A 25,909-nucleotide genomic window follows, 5' to 3' on the forward strand; every position below is an offset into this window, starting at 1 on the left:
GCTCTCCCGTATCAACAGACCTACTGCAGGGAATGGCCTCTGAGTGTTAGAACCGAGACTTTACAAAAGAGCACTTAAAGGCACTAATAATGGCTTTCAAAGAAGTGGCAAGTGAAAACCCATCCTGAGCAACAACCAGGCTGCACGGCCATCATTTGTCATAGTTTATACAATATTTTCTTGAAAAAACTTTTCATTTTTTTTGATGTTTGTTTACACATCTCAAATATTTTTTAGCTCAATAAATTTAAACAGTATCTTCTTTAGAAATCTACATATATAAAAGCCTAAGTGACTGTCCAACCGTCTGAGCAGTAGCTATTATGCGCACTGACCACCAGGGGGCAGATGCTCAATGCACAGGCATGGAAACATGGAACAGACTGATGAATCTCAGAGGAAAGGGAGGTGGGGGGAGGGAATGAAGAGATTAATCAAAGATCTTATATGCATACTAGAGGCCCAGTGCATGATTTGTGCACTGGTGAGGTCCCTTGGCCTAGCCTGCAGGGATTGGGCCGAATCCATGCACTGGGCCTCCTACATCCCCCTAGGGGTCCCACATTGCGAGAGGGTGCAGGCCAGGCCGAGGGACCTCAATGGTGCACGAATCCATGCACCAGGCCTTTAGTATACCCATAAGACACAGTATGGTATACATGTACTATTCACCGAATGTGAGAGTGCATACATGTAATGGGAGGTAAAGGTGGAATGGAAGTTAGGAAAAACTTCAGAGCTTGCCCTGAGAAGGACAGTAAAAAGTGTAAAATCGCTGTGTTAGAGACACTAAGCTATTACATGTAGGATGTATTATGATATGGGAGACAATGCAGACAAAAAGAGCAATTAGAAGCCTGCAGTTAAAAATGGAAGTGCTAAGGGATTTATTTAGGATGCTGATATAAGACCTGATGAATAAAAATGGGGAAGAGGGAAAAGGAAGCATCAAGTCTAGAGTTGATGGCTCCAGGTTAGATCATGGGTGTTTGACAACAGAATATAAGAGGAAAGAGGCCTTATGCCTAATAGGACAGGAATACTTTCTCAATAAAAGAAAGCTCCAGATGAAATAAAAAGAAAATTCCCAAAGCAACATAATAGACTTTTCTAAAGCAAAAAATAGGCTTGTCTACAAATGTATATTTACAATAAATTATTTTATTTAGAAAAATAGCTTACCTTTATGCATAGAGGGACCTATGGACAAACATTTTATTCAACACTGCTGGTGTGGAAATACTATAAGAAGACAGAATCAAACTAAGCCTTCAAGAAAGCTGTGTTTAAGCACAAATTCTCCATTATTTTTAACATCTTATTTCTCTTAGAGAGCTGAGTGTGGCAAGAAATCAATAAATGTGGGCATTGTTTAAGGAGATAAATTTCACATTAGGTTGGAAGCATAAAGTCTATGTCTCCTCTACTGTAATTGCTAGATTTCTCTCTAAAATTGTTTGATGGGTTAAGAATAACAGAAAGTTCTGGAAACTGCCACTTACACCCCAATTAGAGCCCCTCTGGGCTGAGAACAAAGTGCCTTCTTGGGAAGATTCAACCCTGTCGGCCAGGCAGGCTATTACAGGAGAGGGGGCTGGGGGCAGGGAGTCAGAACATAGGCTGGAGTTCGGGCTTCTCTGACCTCCTCAGTCCTTAATTCTGAGACAGAGAAAAATCCCAATGGGCACCCACAGCCCTTGGACCTGGGCACAAGCTACACCAAACATGGACACCTCATTAGCTCCTCCCCCTCCCCCATGACTTATTTAAGGCAATATCTTATTTAAATGTGCTCCCAGGAATCAGAATCAGGTGAATCGCTTGTTAACATTTATATTTCTAAGCCTTACCCTTAAATGTACTTTATTAACAAATGTTCTAGGTGATTCTGATGTAGAGTCGTATACTGATGCTTCCATAAAGTTTCTTTAAGAACAAACAACCTCTGTCCTATTTCTGTGGTAGCCTCACTGTCATATATAATCTGAGGCTCATACTAGGTATTGAGTAAATGTTTGCTGCACAAGTTAAACACACACACACACACACACACACACACATGCACAAACTAAGAACTATTATGAATAAAGCTCACTGCGAAGGTTGACTCGTTTTTAGAATTACATGATAAAACAATGCAGGACCCTTCTACCTAATGATTTCACTTTAAAATCCTTGAAATAATGGAAATTGACAGTGTGGTTTCAGGTGCTTTTAAATGAGTCTGCAAACATCACAGATTGACTTAATTGCCCAAGTTTCTCAAGTCCCATACTTTTAAAATGTTAAAAATGAAAACAATCATCAAACAAAACAATGTACTTACATATCATTTTTACACGAAGGAACCGTTTTTTCCACACATCCTTGAAATTATGAAGGGAATCATTACACGGATACACACGCTTCCCAAGAAATAAACATGGCATATTTACTTTCCTATTATTTGCCACAAGTGAGGGTGGATGCCTTGAGGAATGAACAAGTTCCTAGATAATGTGGCTAAGCGGTCGTGACCCCACATTGGTTGGCCTGTTTCTTTGATAAAATTCCGTTCCCTTGTATCTGGCAATGCCCATCAAGTAACTTCTAGGTGTTTAACTATATAAACTAATATTAAAGAGAATGCTGAGGACGCCGATGGCCACTGAAGTCCAAGATAGCGGCGCCGGACTGCTTCCGTTGCGGGTGACGGAAGTGCCGGAAGTCCCGGAAGTGCCTCGGGTGGCCGGAAGTGCCATCTATAACCGGAAGTGTCGCCATTTGACCAACCGCCAACGGTGCGTTTCGGGGCCCACAGAGACATTGAGCCTCGAGGCCGCAACCGCGAGTACAGCTCCCGTTCGTCGTGGGTCATCTCTCTCACGGCGGAGATGGACCTGAAGGTCTTGCGGTTCAAGAATAAGAAGCTGGCAGAGAGGCTGGAGCAGCGCCAGGCTTGTGAAGATGAACTCCGAGAACGAATTGAGAAGCTGGAAAAGCGGCAGGCCACCGATGACGCCACACTCCTCATCGTCAACCGCTACTGGGCCCAGCTGGAGGTCACCGTGGAAGCCCTTCTCCGACGCCTTGAGAAGCAGCGGGAGCTGTCGTCAGGTACACAGCCACCTGGGGCCCAGGGGGGGCCGACGTCAGACCTGAGGGAGACCCTGCCCGCGCAGCGACGGCCCCCACTCAGCGAGCCGGCCTTGGCTTTCCCGGTAAAACAGGGCGCCCCCAGCAGCGAGGAGCTGGGGCTGCAGGGCCGGATGGAGTTCTCCAAGGCCGCTGTGTCGCGTGTGGTCGAGGCCTCAGCCCGCCTACAGCGCCAGGTGGAGGGACTCTGTCGGCGCGTCTGCAGTCGAGGGGGAGGTGAGCCCCGCGGCGAGGCGGCTCGGGCACGCACCCGGGAGCTGGGCTGTGAGAACCGGCGACTTCAGGCCTTGGCCACCGAGCTACAGGAGAAGCACCACGGCATCTCCTTGGAGTACGCTGAGCTCCAGGACAAAGTGACATCAGCAGAGACCAAAGTGCTAGAGATGGAGACCACAGTCGAGGACCTGCAGTGGGACATTGAGAAGCTGCACAAGCATGAGCAAAAGCTCAATAAGCACCTGGCAGAGGCCTTGGAGCAGCTTAACTCTGGCTACTATGTATCTGGTAGCTCCTCAGGTTTCCAGGGAGGCCAGATCACACTCAGCCTGCAGAAGTTTGAGATGCTGAATGCGGAGTTAGAGGAAAGCCAGTTACTGGCCAACAGCCACATGGCAGAGCTGGAGAAGCTCCAGGTCGAACTTCAGGAGGCTGTGCGGACCAATGAGCACCTCAAGGTGGCCCTACGGAGTCTTCCTGAGGAGGTGGTACAGGAGACGGAGGAGTACCAAGTGCTGCAGGCCCAGTTCTCACTGCTTTACAATGAGTCTCTGCAAGTGAAGGCCCAGCTAGAGGAGGCCCGGGGACTGCTGCTGGCCACCAAGAACTCACACCTGATGCACATTGAGCACATGGAGAGCGAAGAGTTGGGGCTGCAGAAGAAGCTGCGTACAGAGGTTATCCAGATGGAGGACACACTGGCCCAGGTACGCAAGGAGTATGAGATGCTGCGCATCGAGTTTGAACAGAACCTGGCCGCCAACGAGCAGGCAGGGCCCATCAACCGTGAGATGCGCCATCTGATCAGCAGCCTTCAAAGTCACAACCACCAGCTAAAGGGGGATGCCCAGCGATACAAACGGAAGCTGCGGGAAGTGCAGGCTGAGATTGGCAAGTTCCAGGCCCAGGCCAGTGGCTCTATGCACTCTATCCCCGAGGACTCTGGTCTCAGTGCCCCAGATCCAGGGCAAGAAGAGGGCGGGCCAGGCCCTGTTGGTGACCACGAAAGCAGAAAGGAGATGGTTTCAATGCCTGGTGCCACCATGACTACCTCCTTAGCAAAGATAGAGGAACTGGTCCCCTTTGAGGAAGATGCTCAGGCCTTAACTCCCAGGGCCCCAGGCCCCTCCTCTTGGGTCCGAGAACCTGAGCCCAGGCCCCAATGGGAGCTTCAGGAGTGGGAAGGGTTTGGCCTGGGACCCCAATCTATGGCCTCAGCATATTCAAGAGCTGAGCGGGAAAAGGCCAAGGTGGAGGAGCCCAGGAGGAAAGAGTCCGAATTCCTCAAATGTCTTCGAGCAGACCTCAAGAAGGCCCAGGAAAGCCAGAAGGAGATGAAGCTGCTGCTGGACATGTACAAAACAGTGCCTAAGGAGCAACGAGATAAGGTGCAGCTTATGGCAGCTGAATGCAAGATCAAGGCCGAGATCAGTGAGCTACGGAATCACATCCGAGAATTGGAGGAGAGAGATCAGAGGGAGAGGAAGAAGATTGCGGACGAGGATGCCATGCGGCGCATTCGGCAGGCAGAGGAGCAGATAGAACATCTGCAGCGCAAGTTGAGTGCCACCAAGCAGGAGGAGGAGGCTCTGCTGTCAGAGATGGATGTGACAGGTCAGGCTTTTGAGGACATGCAAGAGCAAAACAGGCGGCTGCTACAGCAGTTGCGGGAAAAGGATGATGCCAACTTTAAGCTGATGTCAGAGCGGATCAAGGCCAACCAGATTCACAAGCTGCTGCGAGAGGAGAGGGATGAGCTGGGTGAGCAGGTTCTTTGCCTCAAGTCTCAGGTGGATGCCCAGCTGCTGACCATGCAGAAGCTGGAGGAAAAAGAGCAGGCCTTGCAGGGCAGCCTTGGAGGTGTGGAAAAGGAGCTGATGCTATGCAACCAGGCCCTGGAGCTCAGTAAAAGGAAGGCTGTGGAATCAGCCCAGCTGGCCGAAGACCTGAAAGTGCAGCTGGAGCATGTGCAGACACGGCTGCGAGAGAGCCAGCCTTGCTTGGCAGAGAGCCGTGCTGCTCGAGAGAAAGAGAGCTTCAACCTCAAGAGGGCTCAGGAGGACATCTCACGGCTGCGACGCAAGCTGGAGAAGCAGAGGAAGGTGGAGGTTTATGCAGATGCTGATGAAATCCTCCAGGAGGAGATCAAGGAGTATAAGGCGCGGTTGACCTGCCCCTGCTGTAACACACGCAAGAAGGATGCGGTGCTTACCAAGTGCTTCCACGTTTTCTGCTTTGAGTGTGTGCAGGGCCGCTATGAGGCCCGCCAGAGGAAGTGCCCCAAGTGCAATGTGGCCTTTGGTGCCCATGACTTCCACCGTATCTACATCAGTTGAACCTGTAACTCAGGGAACGTTGGAACACCTATGGACCCTAGGTGCTATGCCCCAAGTTCCTCCCCACCCTTTGTTCTGGATCCTGTGTGCCCAGCTTCTTCCTCTCCCCATCTAGTTGTTTGAGGTCCCTAGTATATGTTGGTGAGCGTGGGGTCAGCCAAGTTCCACCTTTTTCCCTGTCAGAGCTGAGGCACCTCCTCTGCTGGAAAGATATGCTATGAGATATCAAATGGGCCCAGAGGATCCAACTAAGCTTCCTGAAAGCTGGCCCCAACCCTTTCGTCTCCACAGGCCCATCCCAGCCCTAAGGGGGAAGTTCCCCAGGCTGTGACCTCCGTGAAAGAGGAGGCTGACTACTTGCTTACACACCCACAAGTGAGGATCAGGTGGGTCAGGTCTCCAGTCTCTTGCTCTGAGATTAGACACTGGAGCCCAGGGAGTCTTTCTTCACTCCCTGCCCTCCAAGCATGGGCAAGGTTTCCCTGCCTGTGGAGTTCCCTGGGCTTTTTGGTGTGGCTCTTGGGATAAGGGCTTATATTCTATATGAGGGGATAAGGAGGGTGAGGGTCAGGGGGCATGGCCCTCTTCTTCTGAGAAGCTCTATGGTTGCTGCAGTCACCTAGTCCTCATTTTGGAAATGCTGAACCAAGATCATCAGCTTCTATTGTAATCAGACCTCTCCAAATACCTATTCTCCTAAGCCAGTTACTCCTACCTTATGCTTAGCAAGTCTCCAGTGGGTCCCCAGCCCTGACCCTACTTTCATCCTGGTGGCCTTAACTGCAGTGGTGGCAAACTTCCCAGGAGGGTAAGGGGGAAGACTAGCAGTTGGATCAACTTTCAGTCATTCCAGGTAGAAGATCATCTAATCCTGTGACTGAGCCTGTACCCACAATATTTGCTATGCTGCTGCCCAAGCAAACTCTGGCTTCTGGGGGCAGCAGGCGGGACCTGCAAGGTAGAGCTGCTGACAGGTTCAAGGGTCCATTCAGACCCACAGCCACTGCTCTAGAGATGGTTTGTATAGGTTATATGTTATAAATAAATGCTCAACCCTAAAAAAAAATGTTTAATGTTTATTTGCATCCAATGAAGGAAGTGTAGTTCTGATTTTTAAGGTGTGAAACAAGTAGCTACATTTATTTTAGCCAGAGAAACAAATACAAGACAAATATTTGATCCTGATGGGTTTTATTTCTGTATTGTTCCACAAGGCAGGATCTCCTCTGCAAGCTGCATTTTCCACCTTTCTTTAATAGTTATTAAGTGAATTATGAGTCATACCTGTCCTTAAACATACTGTTTTTCTACCAGGGAAAGGAGGGATGTAGATACTGCATGATGACAAAAGCCCCCTAGTCTTTGGAATGTTTCTTTACTTTATCTCTTTGCCATATGTGGATGTTTCTTATATTTAGTGCTCAGATAAAGCCAGTGTGTTTCATTAGATTTGTTCAGGTAAAAGTATAAGTAACCTATATATGAATGCATTGGTGTCCCTAAATCTGTCATATGTCTTTAAAATGCATGGGCTAAGACATGTGTATATACATTTAATAATTCTAACACAATTGGTTTTTGCAAAAAAAAGTTGATAAAATGCTTCCCAAAATGAGACATCTTTGTGGAAGATTTAAAATAATTCAAAACTAAGTATATTTTAGAAATTGAGTAGAGTCCACAGAAAGATTTTGCTTTTGCTATGGGAATAGTGCTAGATAGAGCACTGCTGTATGCCCATGTCACAGCTCTTAAAAATCTTCAGATTTTTTTCAAGTAACTAAACTACAAAGAAATATCACTAGATATCTATTAGAACAGTTAAAAGGACTGCCCATCCTAAGGGTTTACGATTATATAGAAAACTGGAACTCTCATACACTGCTGGCAACAATGTGAAATGGTATAAACATGTTGGAAAATAGTTTGGCAGTTTTTAGAGAGTTAAATATCTACCTATTCTATAAACCAGCTATTTTACTTCTAAGGAGATTACCCAAGAGAAATAATACTTACCTATAACAAGATTTGTAGATAGATAAATGTTCATAGCAGCTTTATTTAAAATGGTAATAACTTAAAACAGTTCCAAAGTCCATTGATAGATTAATGGATAAACAAACTCTGGTATGGACATATAACGAAATACTACTCAGCAGTAAAGAGGAATAATCTACTGATACATATAACAACATGGATGAATCTCAAAATGATTGTGGTGGGCAAAAGAAGGCAGAAAAAAAATCACACACTTATGATTGCATATACATAAAAGTCTAGAAAATGCAAACTTATCTATAATGACAGAAAGCAGTTGGTTGCCTGAGTACGGGAGTGGAGTTGGGAGGCAGGGATTATGAATGCTTGAAGAAATTTTGGAAGTGATGGGTATCTTGTTTATTTCAAATGTGATGATTTCACAGGTGCATACATGTGATAAAATGTTTTCATTTATACACTTAAAATATGTACACTTTTATATGTTAACTAGAGGTCCGATGCATGAAATTCATGCATGGGTAGGGTCGCTAGGCCTGGCCAGCAATCAGAGCCAATCTGTGGGGCAACCAGCGGGGCAATTGGGGCCCCCACTGGCACCCACCTTGGCTGGCCTGGGGCCTATGGGCTGGGGACAGCTCCTGTATTGAGCATCTTCCCCCTGGTGGTCAGTGTGTGTCATAGCGACTGCTTGTTCCACCAGTATTGGTCTATTTGCATATTAGGTTTTTATTATATAGGATTATAATTTAATAAAACTGTTTTACATAAGTAACTGAGATTCAGTTTCTCAAACTTGTAAGCATTGTAGAATCACCTGTGAAGCTTTAAAATATGCTGATGCCCAGGTTCCAAACCCAAACATTCTGATTTATTTGCTCGGGGTATTACTTGGACTTAAGGAGTTTTAAAAAACCTTCAGTTAACTCTGAGAGGCAGCAATTTGAGAATTTTTGGCATGTCATTTCATTTTTTCCCCTGTAAAATTAGAAGTTCTTTTCATGAGACTTCATGGAAGATTCAAATGCAATCATTAGTAATAAAAATAATCTTTTCCTAAGAATAATCTAGACATCATTCTAAGAGAAGCTTTGTGTCAATGATGACAATAATTATAAAAACAAAGGAAGACAATAATATTTAAATAAAAATATACTCGTTTTGTAATTGCTGTGACATCTTATTCCATTGTCAATGATATAGATTGTCTAAACTCTTGGGAACATTTAACTTTGATATAAAGCCATTCATTGGAAGACTTTTTTACTACCTGGAGTTCAGGAAGGAGAATGTGAGCGTCCACACTCACCTTGGCATAGATACAGCTTTCGTTGAGTCTCTGTAGTGAGCAGTTCTTTTCACAGAGAGGGCACATGAAGACTTCAGTAGCCTTGCAAATTTCTTTGCTTGAGAAATCAAAGAAGAAAAAGAAAGCATAAAGCTTCATGTTTAGGAAGGTGCTTAGCTCCTACAGTCAATCCTGTGGGAAGTAGCAACACACACACAAAAAAAATGGAAATAGTGGGGCTGCAGAAGAACTGAAAACTGTGGCTCCAACTTGAATTTTAGGATATTTGTGATATAGAAGTTTCTGTTTGCTTCTTTATTTTTAGATATCTCCACCCAGATAATGTAATGATCATAGGCCATATTTTTATACTTGGGAGACAGTTGTGGTGCTTTGTTACACAAACACATTTACACATGATGTTATGACACACAGGATAATTTTGTGAGGAACACCCAAGGGAATTTTAACCAAGTTCACAAGCTTGGAAATGGCTGAGTTGGAATCAAATCTAACTATTCTGATTTCTCAAATCTATATTTCACTTGTATCTTGCTGCCTTAGAATCACAAGAATGAACAGCATCCATAATTCACACAACTTCATAACATCCACTGCAGTAAACAGTGCATCATGTCCATTGGAAATTTGAGGGAGTTGACCTCCCCTCCCCTCCCCTCCCCTCCCCTCCCCTCCCTTCCCTTCCCTTCCCTTCCCTTCCCTTCCCTTCCCTTCCCTTCCCTTCCCTTCCCTTCCCTCTGTGTAGCTGACACACACTGTCATGCAGAACTGACAGTTTTTATTTACTGAAATATGTTATATTCTCTCTTAGAATGTAACTGTATAATATTTGTCTCTTCAGTTTTATGCCACTACTTTTAAAAACACCTCAGCATACATTATAGATGACTTTGTGACAGGAGTGGGGCATCAAGAATAACTTCTCGCCGAAACCGGTTTGGCTCAGTGGATAGAGCGTCGGCCTGTGGACTGAAAGGTCTTAGGTTCGATTCCGGTCAAGGGCATGTACCTGGGTTGCGGGCACATCCCCAGTAGGAGATGTGCAGGAGGCGGCTGATCGATGTTTCTCTCTCATCAATGTTTCTAATTCTCTATCTCTCTCCCTTCCTCTCTGTAAAAAATCAATAAAATATATTAAAAAAAAGAATAACTTCTCAAAAGTCTCACAGCCTGAGAGTTTACAGCAACCTATTTTTAAGACGGTTTGTGCCTTTATCTGTCATGCATGGTTCTTTCTAACTGAGTATCCCCTGAATAAATTGTCTTGAAGTAAATCTGCTCTGGAAATGATGAAAGTAATTTCAAGGTTTTTGAATATATGTCTGAACATAAAAGTTTAATAGGTGATGTTTGCAGCAAGAACGGCAATTTTCTAAAATGTCTGCATTCAAATGAAACAAACAATATGAATTTCATGTGTGGAATATGTATAATCTCAAGCCATAATCAGAATAAATAGCAAGTACAAATACTATATAGTAATATAGTGTTTTTCTGTGAGCAGAGATGAGTTCATGTCCATTACATTTAGTCCTCACTGCAATCTCCTGCCAGGATAATTATCCCTATCCCCACAACTGAGAGGAAACTGATATTTCTCAAGGTCATACAGCTAACAATAAGTAGTTCAGGGAATAGACTGTAGGTTTTTTTTCTTATTTTGGGTCCAACTCTCCATCAACTATAATATATCTAAAAGAAGGATATATTTGCTTTATATTAAAAAGAATTTTCCTATCAAAAAACAATTTATTAGTGATGATGATGATGCAATGAGTCTCATATACACTATAATCCTCCCATGATCACACATCATATTTCTAGTAATCAGAATGCCTATATGAAGTACAAGGAAACAGGCAAAATAATACATTTTAAAAGCCCTAAAGAAGAAGAGGGTTATATCTTCTCTTAGTAATACCACACATTTGTACAAATAAGAATTGACACACATCTTTAAGGAAATTTTGATTAAAATGGGCTTGTTATCATAATTCATTGTGTTTCAAGAATGACATGATATGCCCTGCGTTGAAATCTCATACTAAGATGGTATTATAAAGTCAGTTGGTACTATGTCATCTTCCTCCTCTTCCAAATGGTCAAACAAAAGCACCAAGTCTAGAACCCAAGCCATAAGAATGAATCCTGGTTTTAATTCCAGAATCATTAAACTCATTTTCTATAACATGCTCAAGTTTAACTTGATACGTAATAAAAAATATTAAACAATTTTTGACAACGTAATTTGTAGCCTTATTTGAGACTATGGAGAATTTCTTTGATTTCACATAACCACTAGAGGGAGGAAGAGTGCCAGCATGAGTGTTTCTTAATTTCTTTTGCTGAGCAGGATAATATAACCACCCCTTGAATTGTGGCTTTCTTTTGTTTAATATCTATTGTCAGATATACTCATAGACACAGAGAAGAATACTGTTTGCCAAGGGGTAGGGGAGAGGGAAGTGGGAGTTGCTGTGCAAGAGTATAGCGTTTCAGCTATGCAAGATAAGTTCTAGAGGTCTGCTCTACAATGTGTGCCCACAGTTAACAATATTGTAATGTGCACTTAAATATTTTGATTGACTTAGAGCGAGAGCAAGAGTGAGAGTGAGAGCGAGAGAGAAACAGAGAAACACTGATGTGAGAGAGAAACATTGATCAGTGGCCTCTGGTGTGCACCCTGACCAGGAATTGAATTCACAACCTTTTGGTGTATGGGACAATGCTCCAACCAACTAAGCCACCTGGCCAGGGCTGCAGTTAAACATTTTTGAAGAGGATAGATCTGTTAAGTATTCTTGCTACAATTTAAAAAACACATTAGATAGAGGTTTGAAAATGAGCTGCCCATTTGAAATAGAACATGCTGTTAAGAGCCTTCAGGGTCAGGGTGACTGCCGGGAGCCGGTCCATGCTTGCTGTTTCAAGGGACCTGGCATATATGGCATACTGTTCTTAATATGTTTGCTCACCTTCTAGGCACTATGTGTTTTAACCAAGGTCTCTGAGAAAGGTTGTTTCCCCAGGTAGGGATTTTCCCCTGAAGTTAGGGAGGGAATAAAACCTCTTAACTAAGTGCCAGGTGGGTAATTAATCACTTTAACTACGAACAATCATGCTTAAGCTACATAATCTTTACTCCCTGGAATGGAGATAAGAAATGCCCTAACCTTTGAAATAGAGATTGATAGGATTGGAATCAACTGGTATAAATACAGATGTAAGAAGACAGAATGAAGAGAGAGACAGAACCTAGGCACAGAACCTACACAGAACGTTCTCTAGAGACAGAAGAACTTCGCTGGAGAGAACATGGCAAAAGATCCTGGACAGAAATTGGCCTCAGAACCTAGAGACAGAACCTAGCGAGAGAACATGGCAAAAGATCCTGGACTGAACCTGACTACAGAAATTGGCAAGAGAACCTGACTAGAACCTGGTGACTGAACCTGGCTGGAGAACTTAGCGAGGGAACTTGGCTACAGAACCTGGCTGGAGAACCTGGAGAACCTGGCTGGAGAACCTAGCAAGACAACATGGACACAGAACCTGGCTGGAGATCCTAAGCAGAACCTCTCTGGAGATCGAGACCAGAACTAGGCTGGAGATCCTGGCTGGAGATCCTGGCTAGGCTGCTGATCAACTGAACACTGTCTCCGTGTCCTTCCTTTTTGGCCGACTCCGTCTACGCCTTTGGGAACCCCTGGACCTGCTGGGGTCGGACCCTGGCAGGTGACCATTGCCTCCCCTGAACAAGTCCTTTACTTCTCTGAGGATCAATATCTTTATCTCTAGTTAGAGATAATATCTAACTGGGATATTACATAAGAGTTATTGGTAATAAAGGCAATTAATAAATGAAAGAAACCCTTGTTGCTAAGGATGTTGTCAGGAGACAGTTTCAGAGGCCCTTCAGGACTCAACTGCTTTTGAAAAGCTGGTGAGTACTGAGTCCCATACACATTTCTTGGTAAATTCTAATGCCAAAGAGGAAAGAATGGACTAGAAAGTTGGGATTTTTGTTCTTTGCTCTGGTCCGGAAACCCAGGACCTGAGGCCATATCTACCTGCTTGCTCATTTTCATATTCTTATGATATGTCCACTCATATGCATAAATCTGACCACATTTAATTACATAAAAGCAATGAACACATGTGAATATATACATATATATATATATATATATATATATATATATATATACAATAAATCTATAACTTGGTTATATAATTCTACTGCAGGGCAATTGAGAAATATGACTTTAACTTATGTGAACTTAGCTGGTAGAAACATAATAAGTACAACCAAATCCTCAGCTTTTTTACATTTTAAACAAAAAAGAACTTAAAAATTATACTAAAACAAAACAATACAAAATAAAAGCCCTGTATTCTCCCTCACCCGCAGTGATAACACCTACAACTTAATCACATCTGACACCTTGAATGGAAAATTTCAGCTCCATGAAATTTTGAAAGTCAAGATATTCAGTGAAGCTTATCTTGATTTAGAATAGAAAGTCTGACAGGATCTTAATTACAGTGTGAGAGAGGTAGCAGTTATATAATACCATAAAGCACTGAAGAAAAGAGTTTGCTAATGCTTTTTAAAACACTCCTTGTACTAACGGTTAAAGAGTATTTACCTCATACAAAAGAGGCCTAATTTACCCCATGGGTACATAAATCAACAGGAATAGCAAATCTATTCCTCTCATCGCCTTTTGTTCATTTTCAGCTTCGGAGGGGTGGAGGGGGAGTCTACACGGGTGATAAAACCTTTGGAATGTGTACCCATGGAATCAGCTTGAACAGTAGGTCTGTCTAAGAATAATTTTCTGTCTGTGTTAATTCATTTTAAAGAGTGTTTTTCTAACACCATCAAGATTCCACCAGAGAACTGTTAGAACTAATAAGCACATTCAGTAAAGTTAAAGGATATAAAATCAAAAATATACAAATATCGTGTGTTCCTATACACCAACAACAAACTACCAAAAAGAGACATTAAGAAAAAAAATCTCATAACTGCATTAAAAATAATAAAATGCTAAGGAATAAATTTAATGTAGGAGGTGAAAGATCTATCCACTGAAAGTTCTAAGACAGTGATTAAATAAACGGAAGGACAGGAAGATGCTGTCTTCCAGAGTGGCAATGAAGCTGCCAAATTCTGAAATAAATCTATGACTAGATGAAATGCTTTGGAACAGTAGCTGTTTTTTGTTTGTTTTCATGCTAACTATCATTTGGATTTCATGCTGAGATACCAAATCAAGGAAGTTGTCTGTGGAGCAGGATTCACCTCTAGGACAAATGATCTTTCAGGCGTCCTTCTGCACAACCTTCCAGATAAAGCTGGGGCTGTGAGGGCCAAGGCAGCCACCACAGCTGTGAGGGCCAAGCCCCTGCACAAATTTTGTGCATCAGGCCTCTAGTGTGTGTGTGTGTGTGTGTGTGTGTGTGTGTGTGTAATATATTATATACATATTTTTAAAAATTCAAGGAAATGAATTTCATGTTTCCCTCAACTGTTCTGATTACTACCCAGTGCCAAGGCCATGGTTAAAAGTTGGAACAACAACAACAAGTGCTGAGCTTTGGACGGAAGAGGTGTTTTTTTCATATTTTGAGTACCACACAAGGTTGAACTTAATGATATCCTTGTGATATATGGAGGAAAACATGCTGTTGAGAGTCTTTGGTGCCAGGGTGACTGTTGCCTCTGCTGAATAATAATGTATTGATCCTATATCCAAATCTTGGGTCATTCAACTTTAACAAAAGAATCACTATTCTGATAAATGTGTGATTTTTGTTGAACCTTATTTCACTACTATCTTGATATCTTAAGTTGATGCAAAAGTATTACAATATCTGTTCCTAGAGAGTAAGAGAGTAGAAAGCAACTTTCTGTTCTCACGGGAGCAGGCTGCTTAGAGAAAGGCTTTTGTGGGATGAGTATTTTGTTTAGACATCTTTAAATATGTAAGGTGCCCTCATAAGCAAAAAGGAATACTCACCTCAAAGGCTGGTAGTAAAGAGTATATTAAATGAGACAACATAATTGGAAGGTCTTTGTATATTATAAGTTTTTTTTTTTTAATTTCTTAATTGATTAAGGTATTACATATTATAAGTTTTAAAAGAATTATAACTATATAATTATTTGAACTAATGTATTGAGTGGGCATTCTAGACTTCTAAATGCTATGCAAATATAAATTATATAAAACTGCCTAATGCATTATTGAATTATTATGTGTCAAATACTAGAAAGAAAAAATTGACATACACAGAAATAATTTTAGGACTTATGCAAAATAATTTTCATATAACAGTGTTATTGTTATAATTAGCTAGCTAATATTAATGATAGAAATAAAGCAAAGGGATGGCCAGACATTATAAGCATGGTCATCTGGGTAGCTTCACCAGGAAGCTAAAACTTCATGCTCCCTAGTGAACCATCTATGTATTCTTTGCAGATCACTGGGGTAAGGAATCAAACAAAGGGAGTGAGGGGTGCATGTGCAATAAAGTGATGTATGGAAGGTGCTTTTGCCTGCCAGTCTAACCTGGGAAAAAGATACTTGGATAGGGGCTAGAGCCATTGCAAGCACGCAAAATCTTGGAAGGTTAAAATCCTTAGACTAAGAATTCTGTTTCTCTTGTTCTGCTCCTGCTCTCTTGTGCTCTTGCTCCCTTGCTCCCTTGCTCCGTGACCCACGCTGGCGTGTGGGTTAGCACACCATGTGGCCTTAGTAGATGTGTGGCCCTTAGCCATGTAGACCCCACATGCAATGGACTGCAGCTGGGAACATAAGCTAACCTGGCCAAATGCTGAACTGGATTGCGCTTTAATATGGCGCGGAAACTCTGGGCAGTGACTTCAATCCTAGCTCTGCTGAAGATAAGGCTGGACTTTTTCCATGACGAGCCAGAGGGGAAACAGGACCTTGGAAAGAATCCTCCTTAATTTTACATCATTAATAAAGCTTCCCATGATACCCCATCCTCCCATGGAGGCCTGAGGAAATTCTTTTTCCTTTGGCACCCAAGAAGCCCACTTCCACCAGCCACAGGAGGCAACCCACCAATAACAACAGTAGAGAAATTACTTGTTTATTACGATGCTTCCCTACAAACAAAAAATAAACAAACACAAAAAACAGCAAATATATTATAGTACTATCACTTGTTTTTATAGTCAGCATTATCATAAAGCTTTTGTCCAATCAGAAGAAGGGCCAACAATTTTCAACAAGTCTATTAGTAGCTTACCTTACTTGACTTGCATTCATTGTAAATATTCCATAGAAGAAAACACACAAGCCAACCAGTGCTGCAGGAATCAGCATTCCAGTATACCATCCCAGCCACGCAAAGTATAGCCCAATCTTCTCACCAAAATACAGCCTGTGTGAGAAAGCGAATTTTTAGCTTAAGGCAACATAAGTGACACTACACCTTGTCAGAATTTCAGATGGACACTTGGGGCTTCCCGACCAGTCCCTTGGCAGCTCCGTCTGGGTTATCTTAATGGTCATGGTTGCTAATGATTCTAATAATGGTGACATTGTTTATCTTTAAACATTGTCCTCATAGGAACAATTTTATAAAATATATGTCTTTATCAAACTTAATATGGTTCATAGAGCTTTTTGCAAGCAAATTCTTGCTTTTCTCCATACTCCTAGAAGAATCCCTTTTTGTTTTTTACACACATATCTGTGCCACACCATATTGCTTTCCCATAAATTAGAAAAAAGTCTCCTCTGTAAGTGGATGGGGAGAGCAGACATGAATTCAGTCTCCATCAGCACCCTGGGCCAGACTCCCTTATGTTACACACAATCTGCATAATTATGTCACATCTTCCTCTACGAAGTTCAAGTCTGCAATTCCTGCAGCACGTGATTCTTTTCTTGGTTCATGCTTTGGAATATTACATTTTATCTTTATCCTGTGCCTGGCTTGTACTTACCCTTCACTTTAAATCACTGACTTCCACTCCAACCCTGGGTTAGATGTCCCACCCTTAGCCACATTTCCGTGTCCTGAATTTATATACTGCATGACACTGACCCAGTACTCCTCCACTCCTTCCCCTTCCCATGACTGAAAGCTGCTGAGAAGTGGACTGTGTCTTGTTTTACTAGCTCTCACCACAGGAAGGATCAAATGAAGATAAGGGAATGAATGTATTTTATTTCCCTTCAGCTGATGAATACAGTTTACTAGTATGTGGAAATGGCAGAAGAATAACGTGGTTCTAAACACTACTCAATCGCTTTTTCTTCACCACGTCTACTGTCAATAGTGACTGTCACACCATTTCTAAATCTCTGGTAAGAGATAAAAAATTTTTGAATTCTCTACTACTAATTGGTCTCCATTTTCTTAAAATGGTTACTTAACACACAGCTTTTTTTCCCAGCAGTAGTTTTAAAGCCTGTTGTTTTATAGTTCATTTGGGCAGTAATTATTGCTGGGAAGAAAATTATCTTATTTTTTTTTCTTAACAAGACTTGTCTTTCTGAAAATTATTCCTTTTCTACTTTATTTTCTATATTGTTCCAAATAAAACTTGTGTATATTCTACCAAGTGTGGGCATAAGATCATCCTCCTTTAAGCATCATTTATCTAATATTTTGATGTTTTTGTCCATTTATTTCTCCTAGGAGACATGGATCAATAGTCGATTCATTTTTTATACAATATACAATATTTTTATACAATACTAGAGGCCCAATGCATGAAATTTATGCAAGAGTAGGCCTTCCTTCCTCCCCACTGCTGGCCCCAGCTTCCCTCTGGCACCCGGGACCCAGGCTTCCCTGAGGCCACTGGCAAGACACCCAGGACCTGGGCTTCCCTCACAACTCCAGCTTCATCTGGAAGGTTGCCCAGAAGGACATCCATTCTAATTAGCATATTATGCTTTTATTATTATAGATTTTTATGTTCTATTTTGAAACAGAAGATTATTTTAATAACATGTATTGCAACAAGATGTTGTGCCTTTAAACAAGTATTCCTTTGGAAGGTTGGAGTCTTACTAATATATTACTAATATATCAAAATATCTTTAGAATATTTATAGAACATTACACAGATAGACACCTTATACAGACAGTATTATATTGAGATTTTAAATTACACATTGTTAAGGTAAAATAAGAGGTAACAATATTATTTGACAGGAGTATATATATATATAGTTACCTGAGTTACATCAAAATAAAATAAATCATAAATATAACAGTATTTCAAGACTAATTTAAGTTTAGGATAATTTCTCACTGGGATAAACTTCTTGGAATAGAACAGATACTGAAGCTTTGTTTAAAGATAAATATATGCATAGACGCTTTGTTGGTCCTTTTCCTCTTTGCTCTCAAAACCATTTTCTGCTTCTTGGTTTTGATTTGTTTTCACAGGGAAGCAGATTACACAGGTTGCCTCATAAATTGCTCCTGGTTAAGTTGGGCCAGGAGGTACTGGGAGACCCCAAGGTGGAAGGAAGGGAGAAGCCATGAACTTTTCTGCTCTCTTGGTTGTCCTCAGTGCTGTATCCAGAGCAGCCATGGTTTCTTCATAGCTCTGCTCCCTACACTTCCACTTCATGACAGGTAATCTAATCATGGATTGTACAGTCTAAGTTTTAGGCACTGAAATATACTTCATTCTATTTCCCCTTCAGCTTGAGGGTAGTTAGCAATCTTCTACCATTGTTAATCTCTGGTTGTCTTATTATTCCTGTTTGATTTCTCAGCTTTCCCATCCTCTGTGTAACCTATTTCCTAAATTAAATTCCTTCAATTGAGTAGACCCATGGTGGATTATTTTTTTTCTGATTGCATCTTGATGAGTAAATAAAAGTTTTCAATCTAAGAAAATGACAATAAAACAACATATATCTTCCCTTATTGATCCAACCCCAATACCTGATTAAATCCAGGGGCTGGTGCTTGTACCACATTCCCCAGCGTGCCCAGCGCTCATATAATAGATGTCTGTTATTCTGAGGTCCATGTGTTTTGATGGGCTGGCTACTCTTGTAGGCTCCCTGAAACAGATGAAATAAGATAAATCGATACCCATTCTCTTACTGGAATTTGAATTACATAGGAATTGCTTTTGCTTTTCCCCCCAACATAGAGTAATTAAATAATTTATTGAAAACTTAAGAAATTGTATATTTAGCTCATCTCTGGAATGATGATGACTTTACATATCTCTCCCTCATTAAAATATTCTGATAGCTCCTATAAAATCCTTTGTTAAATTCCTTTTCTTAAAAAATAATAGTTTATTGATTTTTAGAGAGAGAGTAAGGGAGGAAAGAGAATGTTGATGGGAGAGCTGCCTCCTGCACACCTCTCAATTGGCTGTCTCTGGCACACCCTCTACCAGGGATCAAGACCACAACCTAGGCATGTACCCTGACCAGGAATCAAAAGACTTAAATGTAAGACAGCAAACCATAAAAATCTTAGGAGGAATCCACAGGCAGCAAAATATCAGACATATGTCAAAGCAATATGTTACTGACACATCTCTTAGGACAATGGAAACTAAAGAGAAAATAAACAAATGGGACTACATCAAAATAAAACGCTTTTGCACGGCAAAAGAACCCATCAACAAAACAACAAGAAAGCCCACTGCATGGGAGAACATATTTGCCAAAGTTATCTCTGATAAGGGTTTAATCTCTAAAATTTATAGGGAACTTGTACAACTTAACACAAGGAAGGTAAACAATCCAATCAAAAAACGGTCATAGGACCTAAATGGACACTTCTTGAAAGCAGACATACAGAAGGCCAAGAGACATGAAAACATGCTCAAAATCACTAATCATCAGAGAGATGCAAATCAAAACAACAATGAGGTACCATCTCACACCTGTCAGAATGATTATCATCAACAAATCAACAAACAAGTGCTGGCTAAGATGTGGAGAAATGGGAACCCTCAACTCTTTTACGCTGCTGGTGGGAATGCAGACTGGTGCAGCCTTTGTGGAAAACAGTATGGAGTTTCCTCAAAAAATTAAAAATGGAACTCCCATTTGACCCAGTAATTCCACTCCTAGGAATATACCCCAAGAAGTCAGAAACACCAATCAGAAAGAACATACACACCCCTATGTTCAGAGCAGCACAATTTATAATAGCTGAGATTTGGAAACAGGCTGAGTGCCCATCAGCAAATGAGTGGATTAAAAAACTGTGGTACATCTACTCAATAGAATGCTGTACTGCTGTGAAAAAGAAAGAGCTCTTACCATTTGCAACAGCATGGATGGACTTGGAAAGCATCATGCTAAGCGAAATAAGCCAGTCAGAGAAGGATAAATATCACATGATCTTACTCATTTGTGGAATATAATGAACAATATAAACTGATGAACAAAAATAGATTGAGAGACATAGAAGCATTGAATGGACCATCAAACCACAGATGAAAAGCAGGAGAAGATGGACCATGGTGGGGGAGGGGGGTTTGGGGGGCAGGAGTAAGAGATCAACCAAAGAATTTGTATGCATATAAGCATAACCAATGGTCACAGACAATGGGGGGAGGGGTGAAGGCCAGGTCTGGGGAGTGTGGGCAGACTGGGAAAGAGGACACTGGGGGACAGGGGGACATATGTAATACTTTCAACAATAAAGAATTTTAAAAAAAGAGAGAGAAACAAGGGATAAAAGCCATAAAAAAACAAAAACCAGCATCCACTTGGTACAAGATGACGCCTAACCCACTGAACCGTACCAGCAGGGCTTTAATTCCTTTTTAAACCAATGAGGTTTCTTTTAACTTAAAGTAAACTAGACTTTACTGTTTGGAATCTAAGGTCTATTAATAAACACAATAACTTTACCATCATTGAGAGAAAATGGAGTGCGGCTTCCCAGGCTCAAAACTGTACCTTTGATATTTAACATTTCTATGCCTCAATGACATTTACACAATGGAGTTAATATCATTGTCTAGCTCAGCCGTGGGCAAACTACGGCCCGTGGGCCGGATCCGGCCCGCTTGAAATGAATAAAACTAAAAAAAAAAAAGACCGTACCCTTTTATGTAATGATGTTTACTTTGAATTTATATTAGTTCACACAAACACTCCATCCATGCTTTTGTTTGAGAACCCATTGTGGCCCTCGAGTCAAAAAGTTTGCCCACCCCTGGTCTAGCTCAAAGATTTTCTGCAAGGATTGAATGAGATGATCCATAAAAGACATTTGTCTCAGTACCAATTAGTAAGTGCTCAACACATTTTATCTGTTATGAATTGTGCAGTTCTGCGAATTCCTCAGGCTCAAAGGTTCCTCAGGCAAAGGCTGTAAGTCCTTGGATTTGTACACAGAAGAGTGACTAGTTCTGAAAGTGCAGAAATGAAACCTCTAATGATCCCATTCTTATATTAAAATGCAAAGTTGCCTTAAAATTAAAACAATGTGTATGTATGGGTGCGTGGGAGGGGGTTAAAACTAATTCAAATTGAATTCATGACTCAGCAGGCAGAGCCCATCATAGTTTAGAACAGGCTCTCCTACTTAAAACTAGTAGAGAAGTGATATCAGGCAGAGAATCAAGTACCTAATGTGCTGTAGGGTTTTTTTTGTGGGTTTGTGTTTGATTTTCAGGTATCCAAAAATAGTTTGCACAAACCAGGAATCTGCCCTGTTTGGGAGTGGTGTGGTTCCCAGATGGTCTCTGTGTTGGAACAGAGGGCAGTAGCCAGAGTGGCCAAGCAATGTCCATAAGTTTCCTCCGAGGCTGGGATTCCTGATGAGGGAAAATTGCAGGAGGATTCTGGGCAGGGGAACCAGTGTAGAGATAAGATATAAGGGGGTTTCAGAAAAGACCAGGGCCAGTCATTGACTGAACCCTCCTGGGAGAGAGAAGCCAGATTTAAATAAAATAAAAAACAAAATGGGAGCAAGCACTGAGCATGAGAACATTTTTTTTATGGAAATTATATTTTAAAATTACCTCATGCGGGGGGAAAGCTGCTATATAGGAGCCATTGTTTATCAGTTTACAGATACCTGAAAAGAGAAGAAATAAACAGTTCTTGAGTTTGTTTAAATGAAGACTTCCTTCTGCAGCAACATACTTAACTTCAAACGTTAAGTTAATTTGAAAACTGAAAATAACCCAAATGCCTTCCATAACCACCATCACCTGTAAGGACAGCGAGGCTTTGAAAGAGATGGATACTAAGAGTTGGATTCTATCCTTACAACGTTAATTGATGGAAATTTGCAGGGTGCCAACATACAATTTCACTTTGCTACATCATGAAATGGGGGGAATATTAATATTTACTCACATGAGCTCACATGAGCCTGGAGTAACTTTTCTTTTTACTAAAAAACTTAGTCAGAAAATTGGAAGAATTCCTTACCCCTTAACATATCTCAAAAAATATTTATTAGTGTTGAGAAATCTTTGAATTATTTCATTTTTAATAGATGTATTATGTGGATGTAGCCTAATTTATTTGTCAGTTCTTAATGATGGACAGTTAACGTATATCTAGTTTTATTATATTACAAAACCACAATGAACAAATGTCTTTGTATATTGTTATTAAAAGTCTGATTATTTCCTTGGGATAAATTTCAAGCATACAATTTCTGTTCTAAAGCATTTGCACAGTTGGCATTTTGATACATATGGCCAAGTGTTCTTCAAAGATTTTGTTTTATTTCGGTTTATTGAAAGGCTGAAAACAGAATGTTTAGAGTTTGTGCTCAATGTGTTATATATTCATATTTAATGCATGAAGGCAAAACTTCAGTCAAATATTTCTGGGTAATATCAGTAACAGCAAATTCAACTTTCTCTACATTTTCCATTAGCGTTCTTACCCACTTTTGATATTCCATTTTCATATTTGGTGTGCTGAAGCATGTGGTAGACTATCCTGCTTCGAGTAGCATTGCTGAAGAAGGTGTCCTTATTGTTTATTATGAAGCTGTTAAGATAAGGGCATCCATTTTAGTATTCAGGTCAGAGCACAGAATTCAGCAACAGTAACAACTTCCTGGGAAGTCATCCATCTGTTTTCTCCTTTAAACGAATATGCATGTGAAGTAGAGCAAGTCAGAAGAGAAACCACCTTCTTAAAAAGATCAATTGGCAGAGAAAAATAAGCATAAATCATACAGAGCATAATCAAATATGCACTTTAATATCGTTTGGTTTATAAGAAAGCCTGGATGTCCTCATATTAGTTGTTTGGCATCGAACGAGGAGAGAACAGAGTTTCCATGGGCTCCCATCTATTTTAATTATGCAATGTAATTTCAAACAGAGCACATTAAAAATTCATGTAATTCCCCATGCCACACAATCCAAGCTAGCTTTTTTGTTTATAAAACATTAGCGGCAAGCAATAGTCCTTCCTTCCCTTCATGCCCTATTCTGTCCCTACAAAGGGAGAGTTGCAAGGAGAAACTGCCTAAGAGTCAGTGATGAAAAGAGCAAAAGGGCGATTCTAGGAGGGAAAGAAGGGTCTGTTTCAGCATTTACTTTATGATATCCTGGGAACCTCAAAAAAAAAAAAATGGAAGTGTCCTGGTCCTCACTCAACTGCTGACAAGTTTTGCTTCAGTTGCTTTTTTTGTGAATGATAAACCACCATTTTCTCAGACTCTTAGATCTGAAGTATTGGGTCTTCTATGGTCCTTGATTTCTTTTTATCTATATTCAAACAGTTGCCAAACAAAGTAACTTTTATAACTAAACTGAGTCTCTCTTGGTTTCCATACACATCTTGCTTTGGATCTCATAGCCTCTTGCATAGGTTATGAAAAGAATGCCCTCTTTACCCCTAATCAGCCATGCAGTTTCTCACCTGATTTTTAATGCACAGCTCTGACCCCTAGAGAGCTCCTACTATTAACCTGTCAGCAGCTCTCCAATATTATTTTCCTCGGAGGCTCTCTGTTCTTACATTTCAACCTCCCCACTTGGTTTTACTTCTTATAGGTCTGGCTTCTTGTATCTGTTAGTTTGTCAAAGTGTAGAACTTATCACCTCAGAGTCCCATCTTTTTTTACCTTGAGATTTTGCTCTGTTTCTCATATCTGTTCCCCTACTCTCACCACCTCCTTCCACATTTTTAGTGGCTTGAAAAGAACTAGCTTTTCACAAAAGTTTCCTGGGTCTTCTCCTCTGGATGTAGCTTCTCCCTCTCACAAAAATGTGTGCATTTTACTTGCCATTCCTAATGCATTACTTTTACTCTGCCCTGTATTATGGTAATCTGTATACCTGTCCATGTTATTAGACTCAGAGCCCCTCCAATATTCTGCTATTGTGCTTTTTATTTTTGTACTTACATGCACCGAGTTAACAGTTCTGTGTCCTGTTAATGATAAGAATCAGAAGGAATATCCACCAAATATTTTACCATCAGATTGATTCAGAATTCCCTGAACATATATTTTTTTTAGCAGATAAATTCCTTTTCTATGAAGGTACATTACAAATAAAGGAAACAGATAATGTATAAGTAAATAAATCAGTTACATAATTTCAGAAATTGCTATGAAGAAAAATGAAACTGCCTAATGGCATAGAGAATGACTGGGGCAAGGGGACTATAGATAAGATTTTCAGAGAAGGTCTCTCTGAGCTGATGACTTTTGAGTGACAGCTGAATGATAAGAAGGGATATTCCATGTAAAGAGAACAGCAAGAACAAAGACGCTAAGATAGACTTAAGGTTGAGCTTTTGATGGGTGGAATCAAAGCATGTGACCTGAAAGTCAGTAAATGGTGTGGAAATTGTAGAAGATGAGGTGATAGTATTGGGAGGGACCACAGCATTTATGGTCACATGGTAAAAATGTGCATTATATGATAAATGTAAATGGGAGGCCATTGGGGTGGTATTAAGCAAGACAGTTTCATGATCTAATTGATATTTTTCAAAGATCACCTTAGTTTCTTGGGTTCAAAGGGAAATGGCAGGCTTTTTGTTGTTTTAATTTTTGTATCACAGAGCCTGAAAAAGTATGGCAAAAAGCTAAAAGTACAATGTCTTTCTAAATTTGGAATTCATTTGGATTTACACTGCTTCCTCCACTTCTTAGCTGGAATTAAAAAGAATGCTTCTAAATCTGCCTCTAGGAGTAAATAATAACATAAATATTTAGAAAGAGGGTTTCCCATTGATTACTGGTTCTGTTACATGTTTAGTGGCCAGGAATTCTGGTTCATCCTGCCTCTCAACATCCTACATCCCAGAAGACGTCAGTCCAAAACTGCGTATAGCAAATTGATCTTGCAGCTATAGACTTACTGTATTCTGTGCATTTCTCCATCTTTATGTGTATACTATTGTGTTTAATTATTAACTTAAGATTTTTGACCCAGTAGCCTGGAAGAACTGTGAAAGCAGGGACTATATCATAACCTCATTCTGAGTCATGTAGAAACTTAATAATTGAATAAATAAATGAGTAGAGATATGTTGGTAGTTAGACAAATAGATAGGCTTGTAAAAATTGCTAAAAAAATCATATTCACCTTAGTTTAATAAAATTATACTACAACGGATTAAATTAATGTATACAATTAATTAAGTGTAATTATAAATATAATTTAATTAGAAAAATCCATTATTCAAGGATGTTATTTAATAAAAATTCTATTATTATCATCATTTTTGTTACTTTAACTGAGTGACTTACTAACCATAATAATTATTTTGAAAGAATTGGGAGCTAGCTCAATCCATGAGTTTACTAGTACAATTAATCATTCGTTACTGGAATGTCTCCACAACAGAGTTGATAATTAATCATGTTCACTGAGTTTCATTCTAAGTGTGCATTTTAATAAAATGATACATTCTCTGACTTATTTGGAAAACAATGG

General features: G+C 40.5%; 2 protein-coding genes across 2 annotated transcripts in view; one reads left to right on the top strand and one right to left on the bottom strand.

The window, feature by feature from the left end:
- Window positions 1–25,909, bottom strand: part of ANO3 (anoctamin 3) — a 198,283-nt gene that overhangs the window by 67,430 nt on the left and 104,944 nt on the right. Inside the window, exons 9-13 of the mRNA XM_081098522.1 lie at window positions 22,891–22,997; window positions 22,010–22,065; window positions 18,949–19,070; window positions 16,282–16,416; window positions 8,995–9,091 (exon numbers count right to left, since the gene is read on the bottom strand). Of these exons, the coding sequence (XP_080954648.1) occupies window positions 8,995–9,091; window positions 16,282–16,416; window positions 18,949–19,070; window positions 22,010–22,065; window positions 22,891–22,997 (517 nt within the window). The remainder of the gene's footprint in view (window positions 1–8,994; window positions 9,092–16,281; window positions 16,417–18,948; window positions 19,071–22,009; window positions 22,066–22,890; window positions 22,998–25,909) is intronic.
- LOC308525142 (E3 ubiquitin-protein ligase BRE1B-like) lies at window positions 2,862–5,687 on the top strand (the record flags this gene model as incomplete). Its single annotated transcript, XM_081099913.1, has 1 exon — window positions 2,862–5,687. The coding sequence occupies exon 1, from the start codon at window positions 2,874–2,876 to the stop codon at window positions 5,685–5,687; it is 2,814 nt and encodes a 937-aa protein (XP_080956039.1). The 5' UTR covers window positions 2,862–2,873.

Source organism: Myotis nattereri (genome assembly GCF_964212035.1).
Source record: "Myotis nattereri genome assembly, chromosome: 9".
Taxonomy (NCBI): domain Eukaryota; kingdom Metazoa; phylum Chordata; class Mammalia; order Chiroptera; family Vespertilionidae; genus Myotis; species Myotis nattereri.